This window comes from Mya arenaria, chromosome 2 (genome assembly GCF_026914265.1).
Source record: "Mya arenaria isolate MELC-2E11 chromosome 2, ASM2691426v1".
In the NCBI taxonomy this organism is placed as follows: Eukaryota; Metazoa; Mollusca; class Bivalvia; order Myida; family Myidae; genus Mya; species Mya arenaria.
The window spans coordinates 57,390,792-57,416,132 of NC_069123.1; the positions used below are offsets into that span (position 1 = coordinate 57,390,792).

The 25,341-nt window shown below is 35.9% G+C and overlaps 1 protein-coding gene across 1 annotated transcript; it reads left to right on the top strand.

The window, feature by feature from the left end:
• Positions 1–655: 655 nt before the first annotated feature.
• LOC128218724 (tetraspanin-15-like) lies at positions 656–25,341 on the top strand. Its single transcript, XM_052926413.1, has 8 exons — positions 656–819; positions 7,333–7,518; positions 7,699–7,773; positions 8,812–8,907; positions 10,809–10,928; positions 11,277–11,324; positions 20,369–20,479; positions 20,934–25,341. Exons 1-8 carry the CDS (start codon positions 676–678, stop codon positions 21,009–21,011), a joined length of 858 nt encoding a protein of 285 aa, XP_052782373.1. The 5' UTR covers positions 656–675; the 3' UTR covers positions 21,012–25,341.

Sequence of the window (25,341 nt, forward strand, 5' to 3'; positions counted from 1 at the left end):
CTTTATGATAAGCAGAAACCTAATCGCAATCGTTAGTGCGATTTTAAGTAATGATGTGGAAAGCTATGGATCCTGTGATCGTTTGAAATTTCATCTTTTGCCGTATCAGTTTACTGCCGCGATTGACCGTCGTCACATACATGTATAAGCACAGGTCGGGGATTGATTCATGGCGCCTTGATGGGAGCCTAGAGCTAACATTTCTCTCTAACTTGGGAGAACAACCGGAAAGGACTTGTTTTAATTCAGCTGTTAACGATCTGAAAATTGGAAGTTCTGATACGTTAATAAATACAAATTGACTTGACTTGAAAGATCAATCCTACTACCAGTATATGCAATAACCCCGATGAGCAAAAATGTTGGAAAGATTTCGACCATTTTGTTAACAAAGTTACTTGATCTGTGATATACAAGCATTATTAAAAGTAGTTCATGAAAATGTAGAAGAAAATATGTTTAAAAAAGAAAAAAATCGTTAAAAGTTTTGCAAAACTGTACATGTGGTTTTCGGAGATTTCAGGGGCTATCAATGTGTTTGAATTTCACTGGTATGGGTTTAGTTTAACCTACCACGGAAGCTAGCGGAAACATCCGAACATAATTTATGGAGACCGTCTGTACTCGGCATTTTCCGGACTGGTTGCGGAAACAATCGAAGCGAAGGATGCTAAGATGGCGCTGGATTTTGACGGCGAGAGAATGGTGAACAATAAAGACAGAAATTCTTCGTCTGCACACCCAAAGAGACCATTGTGTGCATGCACAGCCTATAGCTGCAACAAACTGATCCTTTTTCTTCTCGCCTGTATCTATGTTGTAAGGCATTTTGCAATTTTCATTGCAGAATTTTGTGCATATATCGATACATAAATTGTTTGTTTACATTTTTTTTTGTGAAAGATCTGTTGAATTATGATTATTATTCGTAGTTCTCTGTTTCCACTGTATGATTATTGAAGTTGTTGGGTGAAGAACCAGATACACCAGGCACACTTTTCGTTTTAAGTTTACTCTAAGGGTACCGGATGTTTCGTCACCTTACCATTTCGTCTACCTTATTTTATAGTACAAAATGGGTAGTTGTTTCGTCAGCATATTTTTACAGTTCGTCAACCTTATTATAAGTAGCAATTAATGCAACTATTATGTCCAATTTATTAGGTGTGAGCAAACACCAATTTAGGAAGAAAGGAATAATTTAGTAGACTAGACCATTTTATTCAATATTTTACCTTCTGATGTGTATGTTGACATGCGTAGTGTATGAAATCGTTTATTACTCAAAACCGTGTTTTTGCATATTTTTTTTATTTAAAATAGCATTGTTAATAAATGAAGAAATCTTGGTGTTTAAAACTATTTAATAAATATAAACAGGATAGCATATATATTTTTAACTCAACAATCTCACATCATTTACACAACAATCTCAATATATTTATTTATGTGACATACATGACTATGCATTTTTTTCACTTACAGTCAGATTATGAAATTCATGGGCATATATATGCCAAAGGTTAACAGTTATTTATGCAACTTTAATAAACACAATATTTGACACATCATTTACACAACAATCTTAATATATTTATTTATGTGACATACATGACTATGCATTTTTTTTTCACTTACAGTCAGATTATGAAATTCATTGGCATATATATGACAAAGTCAATAATGAAAAATGAATGGGCATGAGTTAGGTTCTGATTTTAATTCGTCATGTCACCGTAGTGTACGTCGTCTGAAGGAGTCGTTGGTCCCAGTCCCGCAATGTTGCTGATCGTCCGAAGTAGTTGGGTGCTTTGGTAGGCTGAAGTCATCTGGTGTCGTCATCTGCTTCATAACTCGCTCGACGATATTTGCTGCAGACTCGAAGACACGCTCCCTAGCGGCTTCCTTCACTTTCGTAGATATCTTTATCTTCTTGGGGGCACCGGGATCGGCCGGATGGACATGACCGACGATGCTTGGAGTGAACATATTGCCGAATTGCATGACGCTTGCAGGGCAAGTCATCTCCTTGCTTCTTATACTGCACGTCCATTAAGTGCGACCACCCTTGTTACGGCGAGCTGTGTATGTGTATCCGGCACTACTGACGAGCTTCCACCCACCTCGCTTGCTGCCACCCTCTACGACCTCGAAAGTCACCGGTAAATCAGTGGGAACCTCTTTGTCTAGGGGCCTCTCCGGTAGCGACTCATCCAGTGGATGATGGGGTCGATCAAAGCTCCTGTTCGAGATGTCAAACGTCCGGTCTTCCAGGATACCATCAGCGGAATTGGTGCTGATGGTGTCGCCGGCTACTTCGTCGGCGGCGGCTACTGTGTTGGCTTCGTCATCTGCTCCTTCTTCGGCTACTTCGTCAGCGTCATCGTCTGCTACTTCTCTGCTCTGATGACAAACGTTGTAGACAGCAGGCGTATCGGCATGCCAGATTTAGCTCATTTTTTACCATCTGTTGGTACTGCTGCGCAGATACCCCTGAATTGCATTTACGATGTTGCCAACGTTCACACACGTCGCAACATATCGCATGCATGCGAGCAGTTACTATTTTAGAGCAATGTACGCAGTTGGTTATAGAGGCCATGATTGGTGACAAAACAAGATCGAACATTGCTTTTAAGCAATCTGACTTATTGACATCCATCACTAAGATGGCAAACTGATAGAAACGTACAAACACACGCCGATGTCTCATTAGCACTATCACATTAAAGCCCACACACACGCTGACACGTGCGGTTAATTGGGTCATCAACTGTTTAAGCTAATTGGTTTCGCATAAATGTGTGAAATAGTTCGAAACAATTAAGTTGACGAAACCGCTAATAGGTGTGACGAAACATCTTGGCAATTTTCTATATAGAACAAGTGTGACGAACTGGAGAGTTGACGAAACCTCCGTAATTCTACTCTAATGGTAGAACTAGAACCAGGTAAAGTGTAGTGTGTGGGTGTAAAAACCAGTTGCCCGGCTGCCCTAGTTCGATAGAGTGCCGTGCTAGTGTTCTGGCAGTCATGGGTTCGAGTTCCCCAGGGTTTCCGCCAGGCCTTTATGGCTTGTCGGGCCCGACGTGCCTTCCGCTGGCTAGGCTAATTACCGACACGCGTTAATTATGCCGACATGCTTTAATGCGCAGCGACAATCCTTATCAAAACTATCATCAGTTTTGACAATACACAGTTTTGCTGCGATTGCAACGGTTGACTGACAGCCAGAAGGCGTGTCGGGGACTATTACTGCATTTGTATCAGCCATTCAGGATCGACGACAGCATGAAGGCGTAGTGTTTTGGTTAAAGCGGAATGGAAGGGGGGCTGCCCTGCCCTTTTTTGACCCCGCCCCGTTGCCCCTTTTTACACGCCCTTCTGGCCATTCAGATCGTTGTTTATCACAAAGTTACGCCCTAAAAGTATTTCATTGGTCAATGTCGCCGTTTCCTAATCTGTCACAGATCAGTGCGTGATAAGGCACACGACCGTCATCACCGCGGGTCTGATTAACGGTAATTCACGCTTATTATCAGGGTGCTAATTGCTGTTCATTATGACACATTATTCCTTGTCTGAGACATCGAAGTTGTATCTCTAAATGTTGATCTTTGATGCCGATGTTGTTACAAATTTAATTAATTTAGCCATTTATAATCCTTAATCTCCTAATCACATGATAATAATTGGGTTGTCTATCATCCAATTATCGAAATGGCCCTTGTTAACCAATCAGAGAAGACACTGGTCAAATAATAAAAAGTTTGTTATATTGCGATAGAAAAAGCGAAGAAATGATGAAAAATGTTGTCAAGCAATAGTAAACAATTGATACTTGCAGTGTAAAAACAAGGCAAACTTTTTAGAACATTGTTTCATTTGAAGCAGACCGTCATTGAAAAACAGAAGGTGGCGCTAAGAAAATCAAATACTTGACTTCATGACCATTATTTGATAGTTTTTGTGTTGAATGTTCATAATGAAAATTTGTTTTGTAATCTCAAAACTTTTTTATTTGCTTTATATAGCGATTACTCAAAGTATTTTCCTCATTTGTACGATGGTTAAAAGTAGAAGATTCGGCGAGTCACTGCCATTTTGTCATAACATTTTTCGGAGTTTATTTCTCGATTTTCTAGTTCTATTATTAAGTATTAGTTAGTTTTTCATGAAGGATAGAGATTTTAAATGGCATTTTGTTTTAAAATGTCAGCATAATATTGAAATTTATTTAACCAAAGACAAGTAAACAACAGCAAAGCTGAATGTGACATTCGTACCCTATCCTGATCGTACCAAAACAAGATTCGCCCCCTGCACTTAAATGTTGTTAACAGCTCATATATAAGGCCATTCTGATTGCTTCAAATGTTTTTTTTTTTTAACTGTCTTTGTTTTTATTTTATACGCTTTTTGTAGGTAAACTTTACATTACAAAAAGGAGACTCTAGACAATATTTATCTCAGGTTTTTACGATAAGTATCTCTTCTCCTTAAAGTCTCCCCACTTTTCCCTAATTTTACTGGTAGGAGAATTGACTTCTCCCCAAAAAATCAGCGTTGGGAGAGCCCTGGTGACAAGAACCAAAGATGGTTAAGATGGTAAAGAAAGTGTCTGAAGTGAAAATGAAAAAAAAAAAATAATTAAGAGTATTCTGTAGGGATATTACTACAATGTGTGCATGGACTTTGATAAGGTACATGGTCTTTTTACAACAATACAAAGCTAATATTGTGCGCATTGTTTTCCCATTTAAGAAAGCACCATGCCCCTATCTTGGCCCACCCTGCCATTTTTTTGGCCAACCCTGCCCTCTTTAATTCCTGGCTAAAACACTTAGGCGTGTCGGTGAGGATGGACAGCGCAATTAACCAAACTCCTATTCTTTATCAAAATGGGAATGTGTGAAAAACACCACTGTCGTAATTGCGACCTTCATCCCTATAATCACCTATGATTGCAAAGTAAACAATAAGTGTTAATTCATTTCAGTAACATAAATTACCGGGTATGTGTCGTTTTATTTTGTTTATTGATCCCGAGTCTGTTTGTTAATTGTCCTTTTGTTTACCAATTATTAAATTGTAATTGAGAACTGTGTTAAGATATCTGTGTTAACAAGGGTTATGCTATGTCGTCGTATGTAATTGAGTCGCATTCCCGTCTTTAGTTTAGTGTAAAGTTATATTTTGTGTTGCTTATTATTAAACTTTGATTATTTTATCGTTCTTTTAATTTATTTAGAACAAAAGATAAATAAATCTGAAAATACTCATTACATTCCCTTTTAGTTATTATTTAGCCGACCCGGCATTAAAATTATTAGCTGTTGCAGCTTTAAATACACCCACGAGCAGTCGCTTTGCTCCGGGCTCTTTTGTGAGTCGATCAATATGGTTTACGATCAATACCGTCGATATTGTATTGTCGGAATACTTGAGAAATACCAATAATAAATGAAGAGAAACAATTCAACCTTTTCGCAAATATTTTTAATGTAAATCGGACTTGAGTTGATAATTCTAAATCATAGGAACATAACTGTAAACTTGTTTAAAATGCAGGAAATTGCACCATTTTGATTACGAAAATAAAAAAAATCGACGTCCGGAGGGGACACCCCTCCCAAACCCTCCCCTCCCAACATGCCTTAGTAATTTCCTGGCAGAAACCCTGCTCCCTATTGGGTGCGCTTTTCTTCCCAAGATTACTTTATTATGATTTATGGATGAGCAATTGACAATACTTTTGTTGCAGGGCAGTTGCTAAAATCCTGACTGCCTTACACCTAGTCCATACTATTTCACTCCAAGTCCAATGAATCTTTTTTTATGATTTTTGGTATTGGCAATACTTTCTGCCAATCATTCAATAGTGAATTAAATCTGGGAGTAAGATTACATGGTCCCAGATTAAATTCAGTACCGTATAGATGTCACAAGTCAATCAATACCTAAAATCATATAAAGAATCGGTATTGAGTTGTCCGAGGCAAACATCAGTGAGTGTGAATAATAACTTAAGAGAAGTTAAAACATGTGAAACCGACCAATTGCAGTAATTTAACAACCTTCTATTTAAATGAAAATTTAATGCTAAGACCTACCTTTTAAGTCATTTAGCCCTCAGACTTCAAAACATATGTATGACTTAGACCCAAACTTCTATGCTTGAATGACCTTGGTCAATATTGCTTGAATATTCATCAATCAAATACAGAATTTAAGTTAAGACTATTTTTTTTTTTCAAGAAAATCTCATCATTAAATTTTATGGTAATGAAAAGTACCGGTAGGCATAAAAGCCTGGTCGTGGTAGCCTCTCTTGACATTTGACAGCAGTGTTCTAAATAACCAGTAGTCCAAATTATGTACGGAACTCATATATTATGTTCAAGTTTGAGAGTGAGGTAGACTTTTGTTATGTTGTATCTTTTCATCCATTGGCACTCTGAACAGCCTGTCTGTCAATCTTGGAGAAAACTTCTGTTTGACAATATAATCGGTTACCTTAAAGGAAGGCAACTTTTATATAAAAATATAGTATTAAGTGCATTTGCCCAATATTTATGCCCCCACAAAGTGGCGGCATATAGGGTTGCCCTTGTCCGTACGTACGTCTGTCCGTACGTACGTACGTACGTACGTACGTCCCGAAGATTGTTTCCGATCTAATTCTTGAAAACCGTTTGTCCAATCCTCACCAAACTTTAAACACATGTTTGTGACCATAATATCTTGATCAAGTTCGATAGTCATGGAAATCGCTTTAGTCATTTAGGAGTTACGGCCCTTTTTTGCCAAAAATACTTCAAAAATATATGTTTCCAATCTAATTCTTGAAAAGTATGTGTCCAATCCTCACCAAACTTTACATACATGATTGTGACCATAATATCTTGATCAAGTTCGATAGCCATGGAAATCGCTTTTGTCATTTAGGAGTTACGGCCCTTTATTTGCAAAAAAAGACTTGAAAAATACGTCCCGAAGATTGTTTCCGATCTAATTCTTGAAAACTGTTTGTCCAATCCTCACCAAACTTTAAACACATGTTTGTGACCATAATATCTTGATCAAGTTCGATAGTCATGGAAATCGCTTTAGTCATTTAGGAGTTACGGCCCTTTTTTGCCAAAAATACTTTAAAAATCATTATGGCTTATTTTCTGTGACAAAAAACCGAAGTGGGGGCATCCGTGTCCTATGGACACATTTCTAGTTTCATTTAATATATCAAATATTTAATCCTTGAACCGCTCTTGTCAGTTATAACCACCATCATTCTTTAAACTACTTTTTCTTTTCTAAAATACCAAATTTTAGATTGTGGGAGCTGGTCTCCTGATTGTTGGCGTTTGGGTGACGTTCCAGGCCCGCGATTATGAGGCTGTCAATCATGACCTCCTTCTACCTGCACTTATGATGATAGGTGTCGGCTTCCTCATCACCACCATCTCCTTGTTTGGAGTTGCTGGAGTTGTCAGGGAAAACAACTGTCTCCTTATATTTGTAAGTCACTGCTATAATTGAATGTGAGATGAAAAATTTACTTTCAATAGAATTAAGTTCTATTAACATTTAAAGTTTGCAATCAAAAGACTTACTTGAATTAAAAATTAAAGACACATTTATTATGACACAGATCATTGAAACAAATATTGATTTCAGAAAATTTTGTTCTTGTTTCAGTACCTTGTCCTCACCATACTAGCATTCTTGCTTCAAGTTGGTATTGGAGTTCTGGCATTTATCCACAGGCAAAAGGTAAACATTAAGTACATTTGTAGACTAGAGTAAAGTAATACTTCTTTTATAGTAACTACTATTTGAAACAAGAGAGGTAAAATAAACCCCTGATAGTTATGTCTCCCCCATTCATGGGGAGACATATTGTTTATGCCCTGTCCGTCAGTCTGTACGTCACACTTTGTTTCGCTCAATAACTATAGAACGCTTGCACCCTGGAACTTCATACTTGGTATGCTGGTTGGTCATGACTAGTAGATGACTCCTGTTGATTTTGAGATCACTAGGTCAAAGGTCAAGGTCGCCGTGACCTTAAGGTGAAGAAACGGTTACCGCTCAGTTACTAAAGAACGCTTGCACCAAGGATCTTATGCAGTAGATGTTCACTATTTATTACGGGTGAATAAACCAAACTTCACTGTTGGTTCGTCTCCAGTCCAAAATTACAAATTTCATGTCCATCACTTATTTTTTCTCAGCTACGACCACACATTAGGAGAGACAAGCGCTTTTTCAAAAAAGCAATCTCTAGTTTTCATATTTTACTTGCTCTGCACACAGTTGAAAAAGTTGAGTTTCGAAATATAAATATAAATGAATGCTTTTTTTTCTCATATTATTGATAAAACTGCGAATGATGAGGATTTGAGCTCAATTGTCTCAATTTCCAAACAGGCATAATAAATTCGATGGCACCATTTAAAAAAGCCGAACCTACATTTTTTGCTCTTTCGGGGTTTTCATCTTTTTATTAACATATTTTAGTTTGCCACCTTTTCTGAAAACACCGGACTTAACAGCCAATAGAAATTGAGTTTACTGGTCAGAAGAAGTTGCAGAAAAACCCGAACCTACATGTCATTGTATATGACATTTTATATTGTTTTTTGTATCTCCTGAAAAAGTACAAAAATGTAAGTTCGGCATTTTTATATGGTGCCATCAAATTATACAGTTGCATTAGGAACAGGGTGAACTTATCAGAGTTCATTGTTTTATATAATGTTATTTCATTGTTATCTAAAGAAATCAAGTTTTCGTGTTTTCTTTTAAAAGGTTCCTGACTTGGGGAGTGAAGATTTCATGTATATACTGTCTGGTTACCATGACGATGGCATGTATAGGAGATCTATGGACAATCTTCAGGCTGGGGTAAGACAATTGGATTTCTTTTAACACCCCCATCAAGACAATTTTAATTCATCTCAGTTCCTGCCCCCCAGTAAAAAAATTCCTGTAACCTCAACCATCATTTGGCCTGGTCTTTGCTTAAAGTTAAAGTTAGCTCTTCTTGAATGTAGGCAAATTAGTGAGTGCATAATCCATTGAACTGGATGGCTTTTAAAGGGCGTTCATGACTTACTGTGACAGTGTTTTCTTTAAAATGGGCTGTTTTTACCGGTATTTTACTTATTAAGTTATTTTAAGTCTATTTATTTTTCAAAGAAAAGACTAAAATAAATCAAATTGAATATAAATTGCAAGTTTAAAACAAATTTTGTATATAAGGAAGGAAACACTAACTTATCCCGCTGACATCAAACATCCCTTTATTTGACAACATTGAGGGAAATATTGTTCAAAAATACTCAGAAATTTCAGACTGGTTCAAATTGATTTTAAATATCATTGTCTACAATTAATATTTAATCCCCCGCCACGGAGTGGGGAGGGGATTATAGGTATGCACTTCGTCCGTCTGTCAGTCTGTCTGTCTGTCACCATATTACTTGGTACAAATGTTGTCATCATTGAGACGATGTGCAGTGACCTTGACCTGGGACTATACCTCAAAGGTCAAGGTCACACGAGACATGCTTGTGTCCACGCTATAACTTAGTTATGCATTGATGGATTACCATATTACTTGGTACAAATGTTGTCCTTATAGAGACGATGTGCACAGTGACCTTGACCCGGGTCCATACCTCAAAGGTCAAGGTCACACGAGACATTTAAAGGTCAGAGTACACATGCTTATGTCCGCGCCATAACTTACTTTTGCATTGATGGATTTCCATATTACTTGGTACAAATGTTTTCCTTATTGAGACGATGTGCAGTGACCTTGACCTGGGTCCATACCTCAAAGGTCAAGGTCACATCTGACATTTAAAGGTCTTAGTACACATGCTTGTGTCCAGGCTTTTTACATTTAGCAGTGTAGACATGTCAATTCTTACTGGATTTTTTGACCTTATACATTTCATGTACTTTTAGCAACAATAACTGAATTTGATCAAAGAACTCGAACCAATTGCAATTTCTGCCAGTAATCCATCATGAAGATTCGAGTCCATATTATGACAATGTTAAATAGAGGATAAGATATAAATGTTAAATGAAAGTGTTAATCAAGTTGCACAGATTGATACTTAGCGCACTCTACCATGAATTATCAGTATGTGCAACAAGTTTTATATTTATAAAAGACAATGGACACAAATGTGGTAATATATTTATAACATGTGTTTTCTCTTCAAAAGCAGTAAAACAATGTTATGACATCACCACAATATATAAGTATCACTTTATCGAAAATACTTAAGGCTTGCTATTTCATTGATGTTATAAATCAAGGACTCATTTTCCTTCTTTTTTTAGCTTAATAACCTTGACATTGATCTTACCTACTCTACACACAATATGAATAACTTTAACAAATATCCTTTTATAATATGTTCAAATATCCAAGAATATTTAGGTTACCGATCAAACAACTTGTATTTCCTTTATTCCCACTCTTGACCAGTGGTTGTGTACAATTTTGGTCAGAATCAACGTACCAGTCAGGTTGCGAGAAAAACAAAATATACTAAAAAAACAACGGCAGGGGATATAGACTTCCTTTGGACTGCCTTGTTTCTTGTAGTATTGATTATCCCACAAATGTGATCATCTGGGATTGTGTGTAACGTTCAGTGTGTAAAAGTACAGACATGTTTTAAGATTTGAAACGAACACAATATTTTAGAATATTTTGAAAGAGAACATTCTCAAACTATGATGTAATTCAAGAATGAATTAAATGCAATGCTTGTTGTTTATTGCAGTTCCAGTGTTGTGGGTTTGATTCGTATTCTGACTATGAACAAAACCGTCAGTTTGACTGTGGGGCCCTAGGAGAGCAGAGGTGTGGGGTTCCCTGGTCATGCTGTAAAAACCTGAGTCAGGTACACATACATTTTACCTTGTATCATTACATAGTTTTAACTTAATAAATAAAACATCTACATGTAAACTTTTAGCCTATACCTACAAAATATGGATTTAAGTTTATAAATGTTTAAATTTAAGTTGTTTCAGGAATTTATGTTTCCAAAATGATATGTGATCCAATTATTTCATTTTAAATGGAGGTAGATATTATGACAGGCTGGAACATTTTATGTTTTGTCAGAGGATATTGGATAAGATAGACCTGCTCCACCTGGCATATTAATGTGCAGGTTTAAGAGTTGGCTCTTATTCTGGAATAAGTGTGGTTTGATCAAAATTCCATGTACAATTCATCATTACAGAACAAGTTCAGAGTGGACTGTGGCTACAAAGTGCGATTCAACAGTTCAGTAAGTATAGTTTTTCTTTCTCATTATGCTGCATGTCATGGTTCTTAAAAAAAGCAAAAAATGCAATAGAAATTACTTAGAGCTATTCCATTTAAACATATAACCCTCAGGGTGTAGGCACTTTTTAGCTCACCTGTCACGTAGTGACAAGGTGAGCTTTTGTGATCACTCTTCGTCCGTCGTCCGTCCGTCCGTCCGTTCACAATTGCTTGTGAACACAATAGAGGTCACAATTTTGACCTAATCTTTATGAAACTTGGTCAGACTGATCATCTCTATAAAATCTAGGTCAAGTTCGATATTGGGTCATCTGGGGTCAAAAACAAGGTCACTAGGTCAATTAGTAGAAAAACCTTGTGAACACAATAGAGGTCACAATTTTAGCCTAATCTCAATGCAACTTGGTCAGAATGGTCATCTCTATAAAATCTAGGTCAAGTTCGATATTGGGTCATCCGCGGTCAATAATTAGGTCACTAGGTCAATTAGTAGAAAAACCTTGTGAACACAATAGAGGTCACAATTTTAGCCTAATCTCAATGCAACTTGGTCAGAATGATCATCTCTATAAAATGTAGGTCAAGTTCGATATTGGGTCATCCGCAGTCAACAACTAGGTCACTAGGTCAATTAGTAGAAAAACCTTGTGAACACAATAGAGGTCACAATTTTAGCCTAATCTCAATGCAACTTGGTCAGAATAATCATCTCTATAAAATCTAGGTCAAGTTCGATATTGGGTCATCCGCAGTCAATAACTAGGTCACTAGGTCAATTATTAGAAAAACCTTGTGAACACAACAGAGGTCACAATTTTGACCTAATCTTTATGAAACTTGATCAGACTGATCATCTTTATGAAATCTAGGTCAAGTTCGATATTGGGTCATCTGGGGTCAAAAACTAGGTCAGTAGGTCAATTAGTAGAAATACCTTGTGAACACATTAGAGGTCACAATTTTAGCCTAATCTCAATGCAACTTGGTCAGAATGATCATCTCTATAAAATCTAGGTCAAGTTCGATATTGGGTCATCCGCGGTCAATAACTAGGTCACTAGGTCAATTAGTAGAAAAACCTTGTGAACACAATAGAGGTCACAATTTTAGCCTAATCTCAATGCAAATTGGTCAGAATGATCATCGCTGTAAAATGTAGGTCAAGTTTGATATTGGGTCATTCACGGTCAATAACTAGGTCACTAGGTCAATTAGTACAAAAACCTTGTGAACACAATAGAGGTCACAATTTTAGCCTAATCTCAATGCAACTTGGTCAGAATGATCATCTCTATAAAATCTAGGTCAAGTTCGATATTGGGTCATCCGCGGTCAATAACTAGGTCACTAGGTCAATTAGTACAAAAACCTTGTGAACACAATAGAGGTCACAATTTTAGGCTAATCTTAATGCAACTTGGTCAGAATGATCATCTCTATAAAATCTGGGTCAAGTTCGATATTGGGTCATACGCAGTCAATAACTAGGTCACTAGGTCAATTATTAGAAAAACCTTGTGAACAAAATAGAGGTCACAATTTTAGCCTTATCTTAATGAAACTTGGTCAGAATGATCATCTTAACATAAGCTAAGTCAAGTTCCATATTGGGTCAACCCAGGTCAAAAACTAGGTCACTAGGTCAATTAGTATAAAAACCTTGTGAACACAATAGAGGTCACAATTTTAGCCTAATCTCAATGCAACTTGGTCAGAATGATCATCTGTATAAAATGTAGGTCAAGTTCGATATTGGGTCATCCGCGGTCAACAACTAGGTCACCAGGTCAATTAGTACAAAAACCTTGTGAACACAATAGAGGTCACAATTTTAGCCTAATTTCAATGCAAGTTGGTCAGAATAATCATCTCTATAAAATCTAGGTCAAGTTCGATATTGGGTCATCCGCAGTCAATAACTAGGTCACTAGGTCAATTATTAGAAAAACCTTGTGAACACAACAGAGGTCACAATTTTGACCTAATCTTTATGAAACTTGGTCAGACTGATCATCTCTATGAAATCTAGGTCAAGTTCGATATTGGGTCATCTGGGGTTAAAAACTAGGTCAGTAGGTCAATTAGTAGAAATACCTTGTGAACACATTAGAGGTCACAATTTTAGCCTAATTTCAATGCAACTTGGTCAGAATGATCATCTCTATAAAATTTAGGTCAAGTTCGATATTGGGTCATCCGCGGTCAATAACTAGGTCACTAGGTCAATTAGTAGAAAAACCTTGTGAACACAATAGAGGTCACAATTTTAGCCTAATCTCAATGCAACTTGGTCAGAATGATCATCGCTATAAAATGTAGGTCAAGTTTGATATTGGGTCATTCACGGTCAATAACTAGGTCACTAGGTCAATTAGTACAAAAACCTTGTGAACACAATAGAGGTCACAATTTTAGCCTAATCTCAATGCAACTTGGTCAGAATGATCATCTCTATAAAATCTAGGTCAAGTTCGATATTGGGTCATCTGCGGTCAATAACTAGGTCACTAGGTCAATTAGTACAAAAACCTTGTGAACACAATAGAGGTCACAATTTTAGGCTAATCTTAATGCAACTTGGTCAGAATGATCATCTCTATAAAATCTGGGTCAAGTTCGATATTGGGTCATACGCAGTCAATAACTAGGTCACTAGGTCAATTATTAGAAAAACCTTGTGAACAAAATAGAGGTCACAATTTTAGCCTTATCTTAATGAAACTTGGTCAGAATGATCATCTTAACATAAGCTAGGTCAAGTTCCATATTGGGTCAACCCAGGTCAAAAACTAGGTCACTAGGTCAATTAGTAGAAAAACCTTGTGAACACAATAGAGGTCACAATTTTAGGCTTAACTCAAATCAACTTGGTCAGAATGATCATCTCTAGAAAAATATAGGTCAAGTTCGATATTGGGTCATTCGCGGTCAATAACTAGGTCACTAGGTCAATTAGTATAAAAACCTTGTGAACACAATAGAGGTCACAACTTAAGCCTAATCTAAATGTAACTTGGTCAGAATGATCATCTCTATAAAATCTAGGTCAAGATAATAGGTCAGAATGTTCACTTTATTTAGCAAAGCTACAGGTGAGCGATACAGGGCCATCATGGCCCTCTTGTTAATTATGCCACCCCTCTAGAGAAGAAAATTTAGCCTTTTGGAGTCAAGATTAGTGACAAAAAGACACTCACCCATTTACTATAAAAATAATCGCCCCCCTTCCCCCTCCCCCCCCCCCGATTTTGTCATCATCTTGTATCTTAAATATCAATATGATATGTTAGGATACAAAATGACTATATCGGAACAAATCGTTGCTGCTAACTAAACTTTTTTTCCGTTGGGTGAAGATTTGAATAGCAATATGACAACAAGGGACCCATTCATAAAGCTTCTTACTGGTACATGTAAGTGACCACATCCAACACCCTTAGCAGCCCACCCTCTGAAATCCTTGGAAAAGCTTAAAAATAGGAAAATTAATATTTGTCTCTAAAAATTAACACTAATAATTTTCTTTGTTCTAAAGTTAAATGATCTTCATTTCTGGGCTATACGAGGGCAATAACCAGTAGTGAACATTTTCAAATTAATAAGCAATAAGCAAGAAAACAGTCCAAATAAGAAAGGCATACATGTATCAATAATTTCTATTAAATTTGATGAAAAAAGCTGTCTTAAATATTCCTTGATAAAAACTGGAAAAAGTCACTGTCAATTTTTTTATGTTGCTAGTTTTCTTAAATTCAACGTTGAAAAAAATATTTTTTCATTAATATTAAATTTTTCACCAAGATGCTTTATGATATATGAACCTGACCATGATGTAGTAAGTTTTATTTTGAAATTAGAAAAACAAACCTTAGTAGTATCAAGGTTCACACTGTCTTCAGTGTGCTGTTACAATTTTGACAATGTTATTTTTGTATTAGCTGATGCTGATTGGGAAGGTTCACATGGTCTTCAGTGTGCTGTTATGATTTTGACAATGTTATTTTTGTATTAACTGATGCAGATTGGGAAGGTTCACATGTACTGTCTTCAGTGTGCTGTTACAATTTTGACAATGTTATTTTTGTATTAGCTGATGCTGATTGGGAAGGTTCACATGGTCTTCAGTGTGCTGTTACAATTTTGACAATGTTTATTTTTGTATTAGCTGATGCTGATTGGGTAGGTTCACACTGTCTTCAGTGTGCTGTTACAATTTTGACAATGTTATTTTTGTATTAGCTGATGCTGATTGGGAAGGTTCACATGGTCTTCAGTGTGCTGTTACAATTTTGACAATGTTATTTTTGTATTAGCTGATGCTGATTGGGTAGGTTCACACTGTCTTCAGTGTGCTGTTACAATTTTGACAATGTTGTTTTTGTATTAGCTGATGCTGATTGGGTAGGTTCACACTGTCTTCAGTGTGCTGTTACAATTTTGACAATGTTATTTTTGTATTAGCTGATGCTGATTGGGAAGGTTCACATGGTCTTCAGTGTGCTGTTACAATTTTGACAATGTTGTTTTTGTATTAGCTGATGCTGATTGGGTAGGTTCACACTATCTCCAGTGTGCTGTTACAATTTTGACAATGTTGTTTTTGTATTAGCTGATGCTGATTGGGTAGGTTCACACTGTCTTCAGTGTGCTGTTACAATTTTGACAATGTTGTTTTTGTATTAGCTGATGCTGATTGGGAAGGTTCACACTATCTTCAGTGTGCTGTTACAATTTTGACAATGTTATTTTTGTATTAGCTGATGCTGATTGGGAAGGTTCACACTATCTTCAGTGTGCTGTTACGATTTTGACAATGTTGTTTTTGTATTAGCTGATGCTGATTGGGAAGGTTCACACTGTCTTCAGTGTGCTGTTACGATTTTGACAATGTTGTTTTTGTATTAGCTGATGCTGATTGGGAAGGTTCACACTGTCTTCAGTGTGCTGTTACAATTTTGACAATGTTATTTTTGTATTAGCTGATGCTGATTGGGAAGGTTCACATGGTCTTCAGTGTGCTGTTACAATTTTGACAATGTTATTTTTGTATTAGCTGATGCTGATTGGGTAGGTTCACACTGTCTTCAGTGTGCTGTTACAATTTTGACAATGTTGTTTTTGTATTAGCTGATGCTGATTGGGAAGGTTCACATGGTCTTCAGTGTGCTGTTACAATTTTGACAATGTTGTTTTTGTATTAGCTGATGCTGATTGGGAAGGTTCACCTGTACTGTCTTCAGTGTGCTGTTACAATTTTGACAATGTTGTTTTTGTATTAGCTGATGCTGATTGGGAAGGTTCACATGGTCTTCAGTGTGCTGTTACAATTTTGACAATGTTATTTTTGTATTAGCTGATGCTGATTGGGAAGGTTCACACTGTCTTCAGTGTGCTGTTACGATTTTGACAATGTTGTTTTTGTATTAGCTGATGCAGATTGGGAAGGTTCACATGTACTGTCTTCAGTGTGCTGTTACGATTTTGACAATGTTATTTTTGTATTAGCTGATGCTGATTGGGAAGGTTCACACTGTCTTCAGTGTGCTGTTACGATTTTGACAATGTTATTTTTGTATTAGCTGATGCAGATTGGGAAGGTTCACACTGTCTTCAGTGTGCTGTTACGATTTTGACAATGTTATTTTTGTATTAGCTGATGCTGATTGGGAAGGTTCACATGGTCTTCAGTGTGCTGTTACAATTTTGACAATGTTGTTTTTGTATTAGCTGATGCTGATTGGGAAGGTTCACATGGTCTTCAGTGTGCTGTTACAATTTTGACAATGTTGTTTTTGTATTAGCTGATGCTGATTGGGAAGGTTCACATGTACTGTCTTCAGTGTGCTGTTACAATTTTGACAATGTTGTTTTTGTATTAGCTGATGCTGATTGGGAAGGTTCACATGTTCTTCAGTGTGCTGTTACAATTTTGACAATGTTGTTTTTGTATTAGCTGATGCTGATTGGGAAGGTTCACACTGTCTTCAGTGTGCTGTTACAATTTTGACAATGTTATTTTTGTATTAGCTGATGCTGATTGGGAAGGTTCACACTGTCTTCAGTGTGCTGTTACGATTTTGACAATGTTGTTTTTGTATTAGCTGATGCAGATTGGGAAGGTTCACATGTACTGTCTTCAGTGTGCTGTTACGATTTTGACAATGTTATTTTTGTATTAGCTGATGCTGATTGGGAAGGTTCACATGTACTGTCTTCAGTGTGCTGTTACGATTTTGACAATGTTGTTTTTGTATTAGCTGATGCTGATTGGGAAGGTTCACATGTACTGTCTTCAGTGTGCTGTTATGATTTTGACAATGTTATTTTTGTATTAGCTGATGCTGATTGGGAAGGTTCACATGGTCTTCAGTGTGCTGTTACAATTTTGACAATGTTGTTTTTGTATTAGCTGATGCTGATTGGGAAGGTTCACATGGTCTTCAGTGTGCTGTTACGATTTTGACAATGTTGTTTTTGTATTAGCTGATGCTGATTGGGTAGGTTCACACTGTCTTCAGTGTGCTGTTACAATTTTGACAATGTTATTTTTGTATTAGCTGATGCTGATTGGGAAGGTTCACACTATCTTCAGTGTGCTGTTACAATTTTGACAATGTTGTTTTTGTATTAGCTGATGCTGATTGGGAAGGTTCACACTGTCTTCAGTGTGCTGTTACGATTTTGACAATGTTGTTTTTGTATTAGCTGATGCTGATTGGGAAGGTTCACACTGTCTTCAGTGTGCTGTTACAATTTTGACAATGTTATTTTTGTATTAGCTGATGCTGATTGGGAAGGTTCACATGGTCTTCAGTGTGCTGTTACAATTTTGACAATGTTGTTTTTGTATTAGCTGATGCTGATTGGGAAGGTTCACACTGTCTTCAGTGTGCTGTTACAATTTTGACAATGTTTATTTTGTATTAGCTGATGCCGATTGGGAAGGTTCACATGGTCTTCAGTGTGCTGTTATGATTTTGACAATGTTGTTTTTGTATTAGCTGATGCTGATTGGGAAGGTTCACACTGTCTTCAGTGTGCTGTTACAATTTTGACAATGTTATTTTTGTATTAGCTGATGCTGATTGGGAAGGTTCACATGGTCTTCAGTGTGCTGTTACAATTTTGACAATGTTGTTTTTGTATTAGCTGATGCTGATTGGGAAGGTTCACATGGTCTTCAGTGTGCTGTTACAATTTTGACAATGTTGTTTTTGTATTAGCTGATGCTGATTGGGAAGGTTCACATGGTCTTCAGTGTGCTGTTACAATTTTGACAATGTTTATTTTGTATTAGCTGATGCTGATTGGGAAGGTTCACATGGTCTTCAGTGTGCTGTTACAATTTTGACAATGTTGTTTTTGTATTAGCTGATGCCGATTGGGAAGGTTCACATGGTCTTCAGTGTGCTGTTACAATTTTGACAATGTTGTTTTTGTATTAGCTGATGCTGATTGGGAAGGTTCACATGGTCTTCAGTGTGCTGTTACAATTTTGACAATGTTGTTTTTGTATTAGCTGATGCTGATTGGGAAGGTTCACATGGTCTTCAGTGTGCTGTTACAATTTTGACAATGTTGTTTTTGTATTAGCTGATGCTGATTGGGAAGGTTCACATGGTCTTCAGTGTGCTGTTACAATTTTGACAATGTTGTTTTTGTATTAGCTGATGCTGATTGGGAAGGTTCACATGTACTGTCTTCAATGTGCTGTTACAATTTTGGCAAGATTGTTGTTGTATTAGTAGATGCAGATCAGGAAGGTTCACACTGTCTTCAATGTGCTGTTACAATTTTGGCAAGATTGTTGTTGTATTAGTAGATGCAGATCAGGTAGGTTCACATGGTCTTCAATGTGCTGTTACAATTTTGGCAAGATTGTTGTTGTATTAGTAGATGCAGATCAGGTAGGTTCACATGGTCTTCAATGTGCTGTTACAGTTTTGGCAAGATTGTTGTTGTATTAGTAGATGCAGATCAGGTAGGTTCACACGGTCTTCAATGTGCTGTTACAATTTTGGCAAGATTGTTGTTGTATTAGTAGATGCAGATCAGGTAGGTTCACACTGTCTTCAATGTGCTGTTACAATTTTGGCAAGATTGTTGTTGTATTAGTAGATGCAGATCAGGTAGGTTCACACTGTCTTCAATGTGCTGTTACAATTTTGGCAAGATTGTTGTTGTATTAGTAGATGCAGATCAGGTAGGTTCACACTGTCTTCAATGTGCTGTTACAATTTTGGCAAGATTGTTGTTGTATTAGTAGATGCAGATCAGGAAGGTTCACACTGTCTTCAATGTGCTGTTACAATTTTGGCAAGATTGTTGTTGTATTAGTAGATGCAGATCAGGTAGGTTCACATGGTCTTCAATGTGCTGTTACAATTTTGGCAAGATTGTTGTTGTATTAGTAGATGCAGATCAGGTAGGTTCACACGGTCTTCAATGTGCTGTTACAATTTTGGCAAGATTGTTGTTGTATTAGTAGATGCAGATCAGGAAGGTTCACACGGTCTTCAATGTGCTGTTACAGTTTTGGCAAGATTGTTGTTGTATTAGTAGATGCAGATCAGGAAGGTTCACACGGTCTTCAATGTGCTGTTACAGTTTTGGCAAGATTGTTGTTGTATTAGTAGATGCAGATCAGGAAGGTTCACACGGTCTTCAATGTGCTGTTACAATTTTGGCAAGATTGTTGTTGTATTAGTAGATGCAGATCAGGAAGGTTCACACTGTCTTCAATGTGCTGTTACAATTTTGGCAAGATTGTTGTTGTATTAGTAGATGCAGATCAGGTAGGTTCACATGGTCTTCAATGTGCTGTTACAATTTTGGCAAGATTGTTGTTGTATTAGTAGATGCAGATCAGGTAGGTTCACATGGTCTTCAATGTGCTGTTACAATTTTGGCAAGATTGTTGTTGTATTAGTAGATGCAGATCAGGTAGGTTCACACTGTCTTCAATGTGCTGTTACAATTTTGGCAAGATTGTTGTTGTATTAGTAGATGCAGATCAGGTAGGTTCTGACAATGTTGTTGTTGCAGATGCCGATCGGGAAGGTTCACACTGTTGGATGTACAGAATTGTACCTGTCCTGGCTCAGCTGGTCCCTCGACTTTGTCGGCATTATAGCACTAGGGACCTGTATACCTCAGGTAGGGAAGCTAGATTGTTAAATATACATGTTGACCTCAGGTTGGGAAGCTAGCTTGTTAAATATACATTTATACATCAGGTAGGGAAGCTAGCTTGTTAAATATACGCTAGCATGAAATGGATGGCACTTCGTTATTATTTGTAACATGTTATCCTGGGTTATAGCCTTTTTGCATTTTGGAGGCATAACAGTGTCATTGGTAACTTCCCTTCGAAAACTTACATATATGTTTGAAAACATGCAGCCGTTTGCTAATTTCTATCACTGGTCATTAATTTGATTCTTTATTATAATACTAGGTCATAGAAGTTTTGGATAGAAACACTTCATACACAAACACATACTTGAAGACATAATGTCTATACAGGTAACAACAGTAGAGTTTAAAAAAAGAGAAAAATTTAATGATACGAGTTATACATGTAGAGAATTGACTACATTGTGTATTCCAGATCATCAGTATTTTGCTGGCTTATTTCCTGATTCGGCAAGTGAGAGAAATGAAGATGTGGTATCGGGTGGAAATGTAGCGACCATGGACGTAGCAGATAACTTTGTTAGTACTGTAGTCTACACAGCTTACAATGGAGACCTTACTCAATACAGATGTGGTCTCGATGTAGAAGTCTGCTACATTTTTGACACTGAGATCTAGCTTTGTTAACATTTAGGTTGTATACATACATGTTATCTGGGTTGTATGTGTAGTTTTTGCCAGAACTGAAATATAAGCAAAAAATGAAGATACAGTCGCACACTCACAGTAGATCTGTGAAATGAATAAATAATCAGGAACAGTAATTGTTCAAATAGAACCAGCTGCAGTACCAGTTTAAATTATGCTTTTAAAATATTCACAAACTCGTAGTTTTTCAGCAGTTGTTTGAATTTCCACTCTGTAGATTTAAAGTTGCATAGTATGATACTATTTTTAAGGACAATATAACTTTAGAAATGTCAGTACTTTTTTAAGCATGATAGAATGTTGACATGTTATGCATTTGTTTCTTCCATGTTTTAAATCAACGAACCTTCACAGAGGATTTATAGTAGTCCCTGTCTAATAACTTAATAACTGTTTTTTCCATTGGATTGTTTACTGTTATGTGAATAGTTAAATAGATATAAACAATATTTTTCTTTCTTCAGCTCTTATTCTGTATTTCATCATACATTTAACTGCATTATTGACGTATTAAAGCATTGAATGAAAAATCAAAACAAATTACATGATCTGTTAAATTGAAAACATACGAAAAATAAATGAATGAAGACTTTTCTCAATTTTGTTTAGTATTAATTTTAATTTGTTATGATTTTACTTCAAAAATGCTTCATCAAATAACTAACTTTGTAAGATCATCTTAATTAGTTTTTTTGGAGGGAAAAATACTCTGATTAGTTTCCTGTTCAAAATATATTTTTTGATATAAATTTTTATTAATATTGTTTGTTTTCAATTTTAACGTATATCTAGTCTATGTCACTAATTCATTCAGAGTCTTTATTTGACAGTATTGTGTATATAGTCATGGAAGAATTTATCTTTTTCACTATTTTATATTGTTATTTGTAGAGTACATGTAGATTTAGTTTATAGAAATTTTATATGCCAATTCAGACTTACAATAACTTTATTTATGAAGTCTTCTATACGCATACTTTTCTGCAAAGAAGCACTAATATATTCATGAAGTACTCTTATTTCATATGCATAATATTTGACTTTTGTATGATATGTCAGAAACCTAAATGGCACCATTTCCGTATAATAATTATTCGTTATTATAATTATTAGCATTAAGTTTTTTTTTAAATTACCAAGTAGATGATATAGTCATGTATGTCCTTCACGTTTTCATTATTTACTATCATCGGATAAATATACATACTCGAGGAAGCCCAAGGGTACTTTTAGATTTTCTTTTACCAGAAAATTAAAGTTAGTAATAAATAAATCCACTTAAATCTTGAAATAAGAAATGACAATTAAAGGCTAAGGGAGTGTACTGGAATATGCATGATGGGACACTTTTCTGGAAAAAAATGTTTAAATTTAACTGAATGTTGGCATTTAGAGTATTTCTGTCATTACTGTATTTCCAAAATGTTCCCAATGAATGTCCTAAACATGTTGACAGCGGACTTGTGTATACTTCTCTCAAGAACTATCATATCACCTCACATTTATGATTTTCAAGAACTTTGTTTGCATAACAACCATCAGTGAATTGTATAAAACTGGTTAAGTCTTTGGTTTGGTTAAAGTTGGCCAAAATATTAGTTGATTGGTCAATATTTATCCAAAAATCATTATTAACCAATGAAATTATTTAAATGTGCAAACCTGCCTATAGATAACATGTGGACAAATTATCCAATTCTTATTCAATTGGCTGCTGCACTTGACTATGTTTTCTGGTGAATTGCAATAATTAATTCTTTCTATTTATTCCAGGCATACAGTTCAATATATTTTAGAGACACCTGTGTATTTGTATGTTTTCCTGGTGGAAAATTTAGGAATTGTACATTGAAAAACAGATAAATCCATAGATAAATATATATAAATACAAGTTCATGAAAAGTGTATACTGGCTCTGACTGTGGGCTAACTATGGGCCAAACAAATACAGCTTTATGCTTAAACCATTTAACTCTTTTTCCTACTTATAAGTTAAAATAATCGTAACAAAATGTCAGAGTGCTTCATTATCCTGTAGATGTTAATTACAATGTAAGTTGAGTTTTATTTCAACAAAATTTCTGTTTTATGTTTCTCATATATGTGTAATATTTTGCCTTTTATGTTGCTTTGTAACCATGGTGATAAGCTTTTACACAAACTTGTAAGCTCTTTTGAGCTAGAACTAATTTTTATTCTAGTTTGTTTTGATCTCTGTTCTGCTTGTTTTGCAATCATGTGATGAGTTTGTTTTATCCCATTTTCAGTATTTAGTTGAATATTTGTCTCAATTGCGTTTTAAAAAATGTTATTTTAATTTGTCTTATCTTTGAGTGATTTTAAACAGCTATAACCATTGATTTGTCAAAATTTGTTTACCCAGTTACTCATTTTTGCTCATATATAGAAATGGTTGTCTATGATAACCATTTTCTGTTATAGCGGTATTGTTGCTTTATGAGTTTATGACCTGGTGATGCTTTTTTTATTCATTCCAGATTTTGTCTATTTAGTCTTACATTTTATTTCATATTTTTTATGACTTATAGAACTAAGAGTGCTGTATTTCATGTCCCCAACATACTCCTCGTATAAAGGATGATATTAATGTAATGAATCAAAGGTCTCTTGGCAATTAAGTACTTTTTTTCAACAATATCAGTCATAAGATATGTTGAAATAATGACTGAAATTAGGAACAATACAGGAGTATGTTGCCAAGGAGCTTTATGATGTCAACCTTTCTGATATCAATGCTGTGTGATTCCATAAATGTCCTGACAAATATAAATCTACCCCACTTTATACAGTGATCATCAACTATTTCTATCTTAGCTTCAGATAAATGTCGTATATAATAGGATTAATTTGGAGTGCTAAAATGATGTTTTTTCAATTTAGGCCAAACATTTCAAGCTATGGCACACATTTGTGTTCAATATAGCTTTATTTTGAGAATAATCCTTTTCATTTTGATTCTAAAATGTTAACCAATTTTAACTTTATGTCTTATTCACTAAGTGTTTTGTTTCCGTGTTCATGTTTTGTTGAAGGTGATAAGATGTTTGTTTGTGCAATATGCCCTATGTGTGTGCCAGTGTATAGGCTGCTAGTATTTATGACGTAGTGGTTTCTCCCATCATATAACACAGTCATACAGAAATGTTGAAGGCTATATCCTCCAAAACCACACCAGTGATATTCAACCTATAGAAGGCATCAATCAAGTCATTAAACTAAAGCGTAAATGAACAATGTGGTGTATAATATATATTTCCCACTGTTTGCAATGAGCCTCTCTTTACCAAACCGTGACTAAATCGAAGTGACAAATAACTAGTCACACTTTATATGAACAAAGTCTTTGACATTCTATTTCTTGTTTTTGGTAAAGTTTAGACATAAGATGTATAATAGGCATTTCACCATAATTCTTGTAATCATGATGTCCTTACATATTTTAGTATTTACTTTGTCATAGTTTAAACTGTTTGCTTCCCAATGCATCAATGGTAACATTTTCATTGTTTTAAGGATCGTGATGTTTTGTTTTGTATTTAAATAAAGTGATTGTAATTGAGATGATAGACTCTTAAGGTATAAATCTACTCTATCTGGAAGGATAGTATTACATTTTATAAGCTTCAAACCAGGAAATTACTGGACAATAATGCTGTGTTTTGTTAACATATAATGCCGCTGTCTTTTTATATTTGGAGAGCTACTCTTGCTACTTTATTCTTTAATACCACCGACATGTACAGAGGGATTTGGGACAGTGCTACACCAACTCCTGGATTTGTCAAAGAAAATGAGCCTAGAACGGCTATAGAATTGTATCTACCATGTCCGCGGTCTTGTACAGTTGTTTCTCCTTTCTGTCTTGGTCTCAGTGGTTTGAATGTTGGTGAGCTATATAGAGCCTTACTGGTACTCTTGGAATAAAGGCATGGTACAAAAACCGATGTGTTTCGACCGTTTTGTCACTGCATTCTAGTCAGGATATATATACAAGTACGATTTACGGCGCATTCCAAGAGGACCTTTACGTCCCGTAATTGCTCACCTGTTATTAAACCACTGTTATGTGTGTATGTGTGTGTCTACCTCACCTTGTCACTGTAGTTCTCTTCACTGTTTTCTAGATGAAATAAACGGTAGAAATACGGAACACA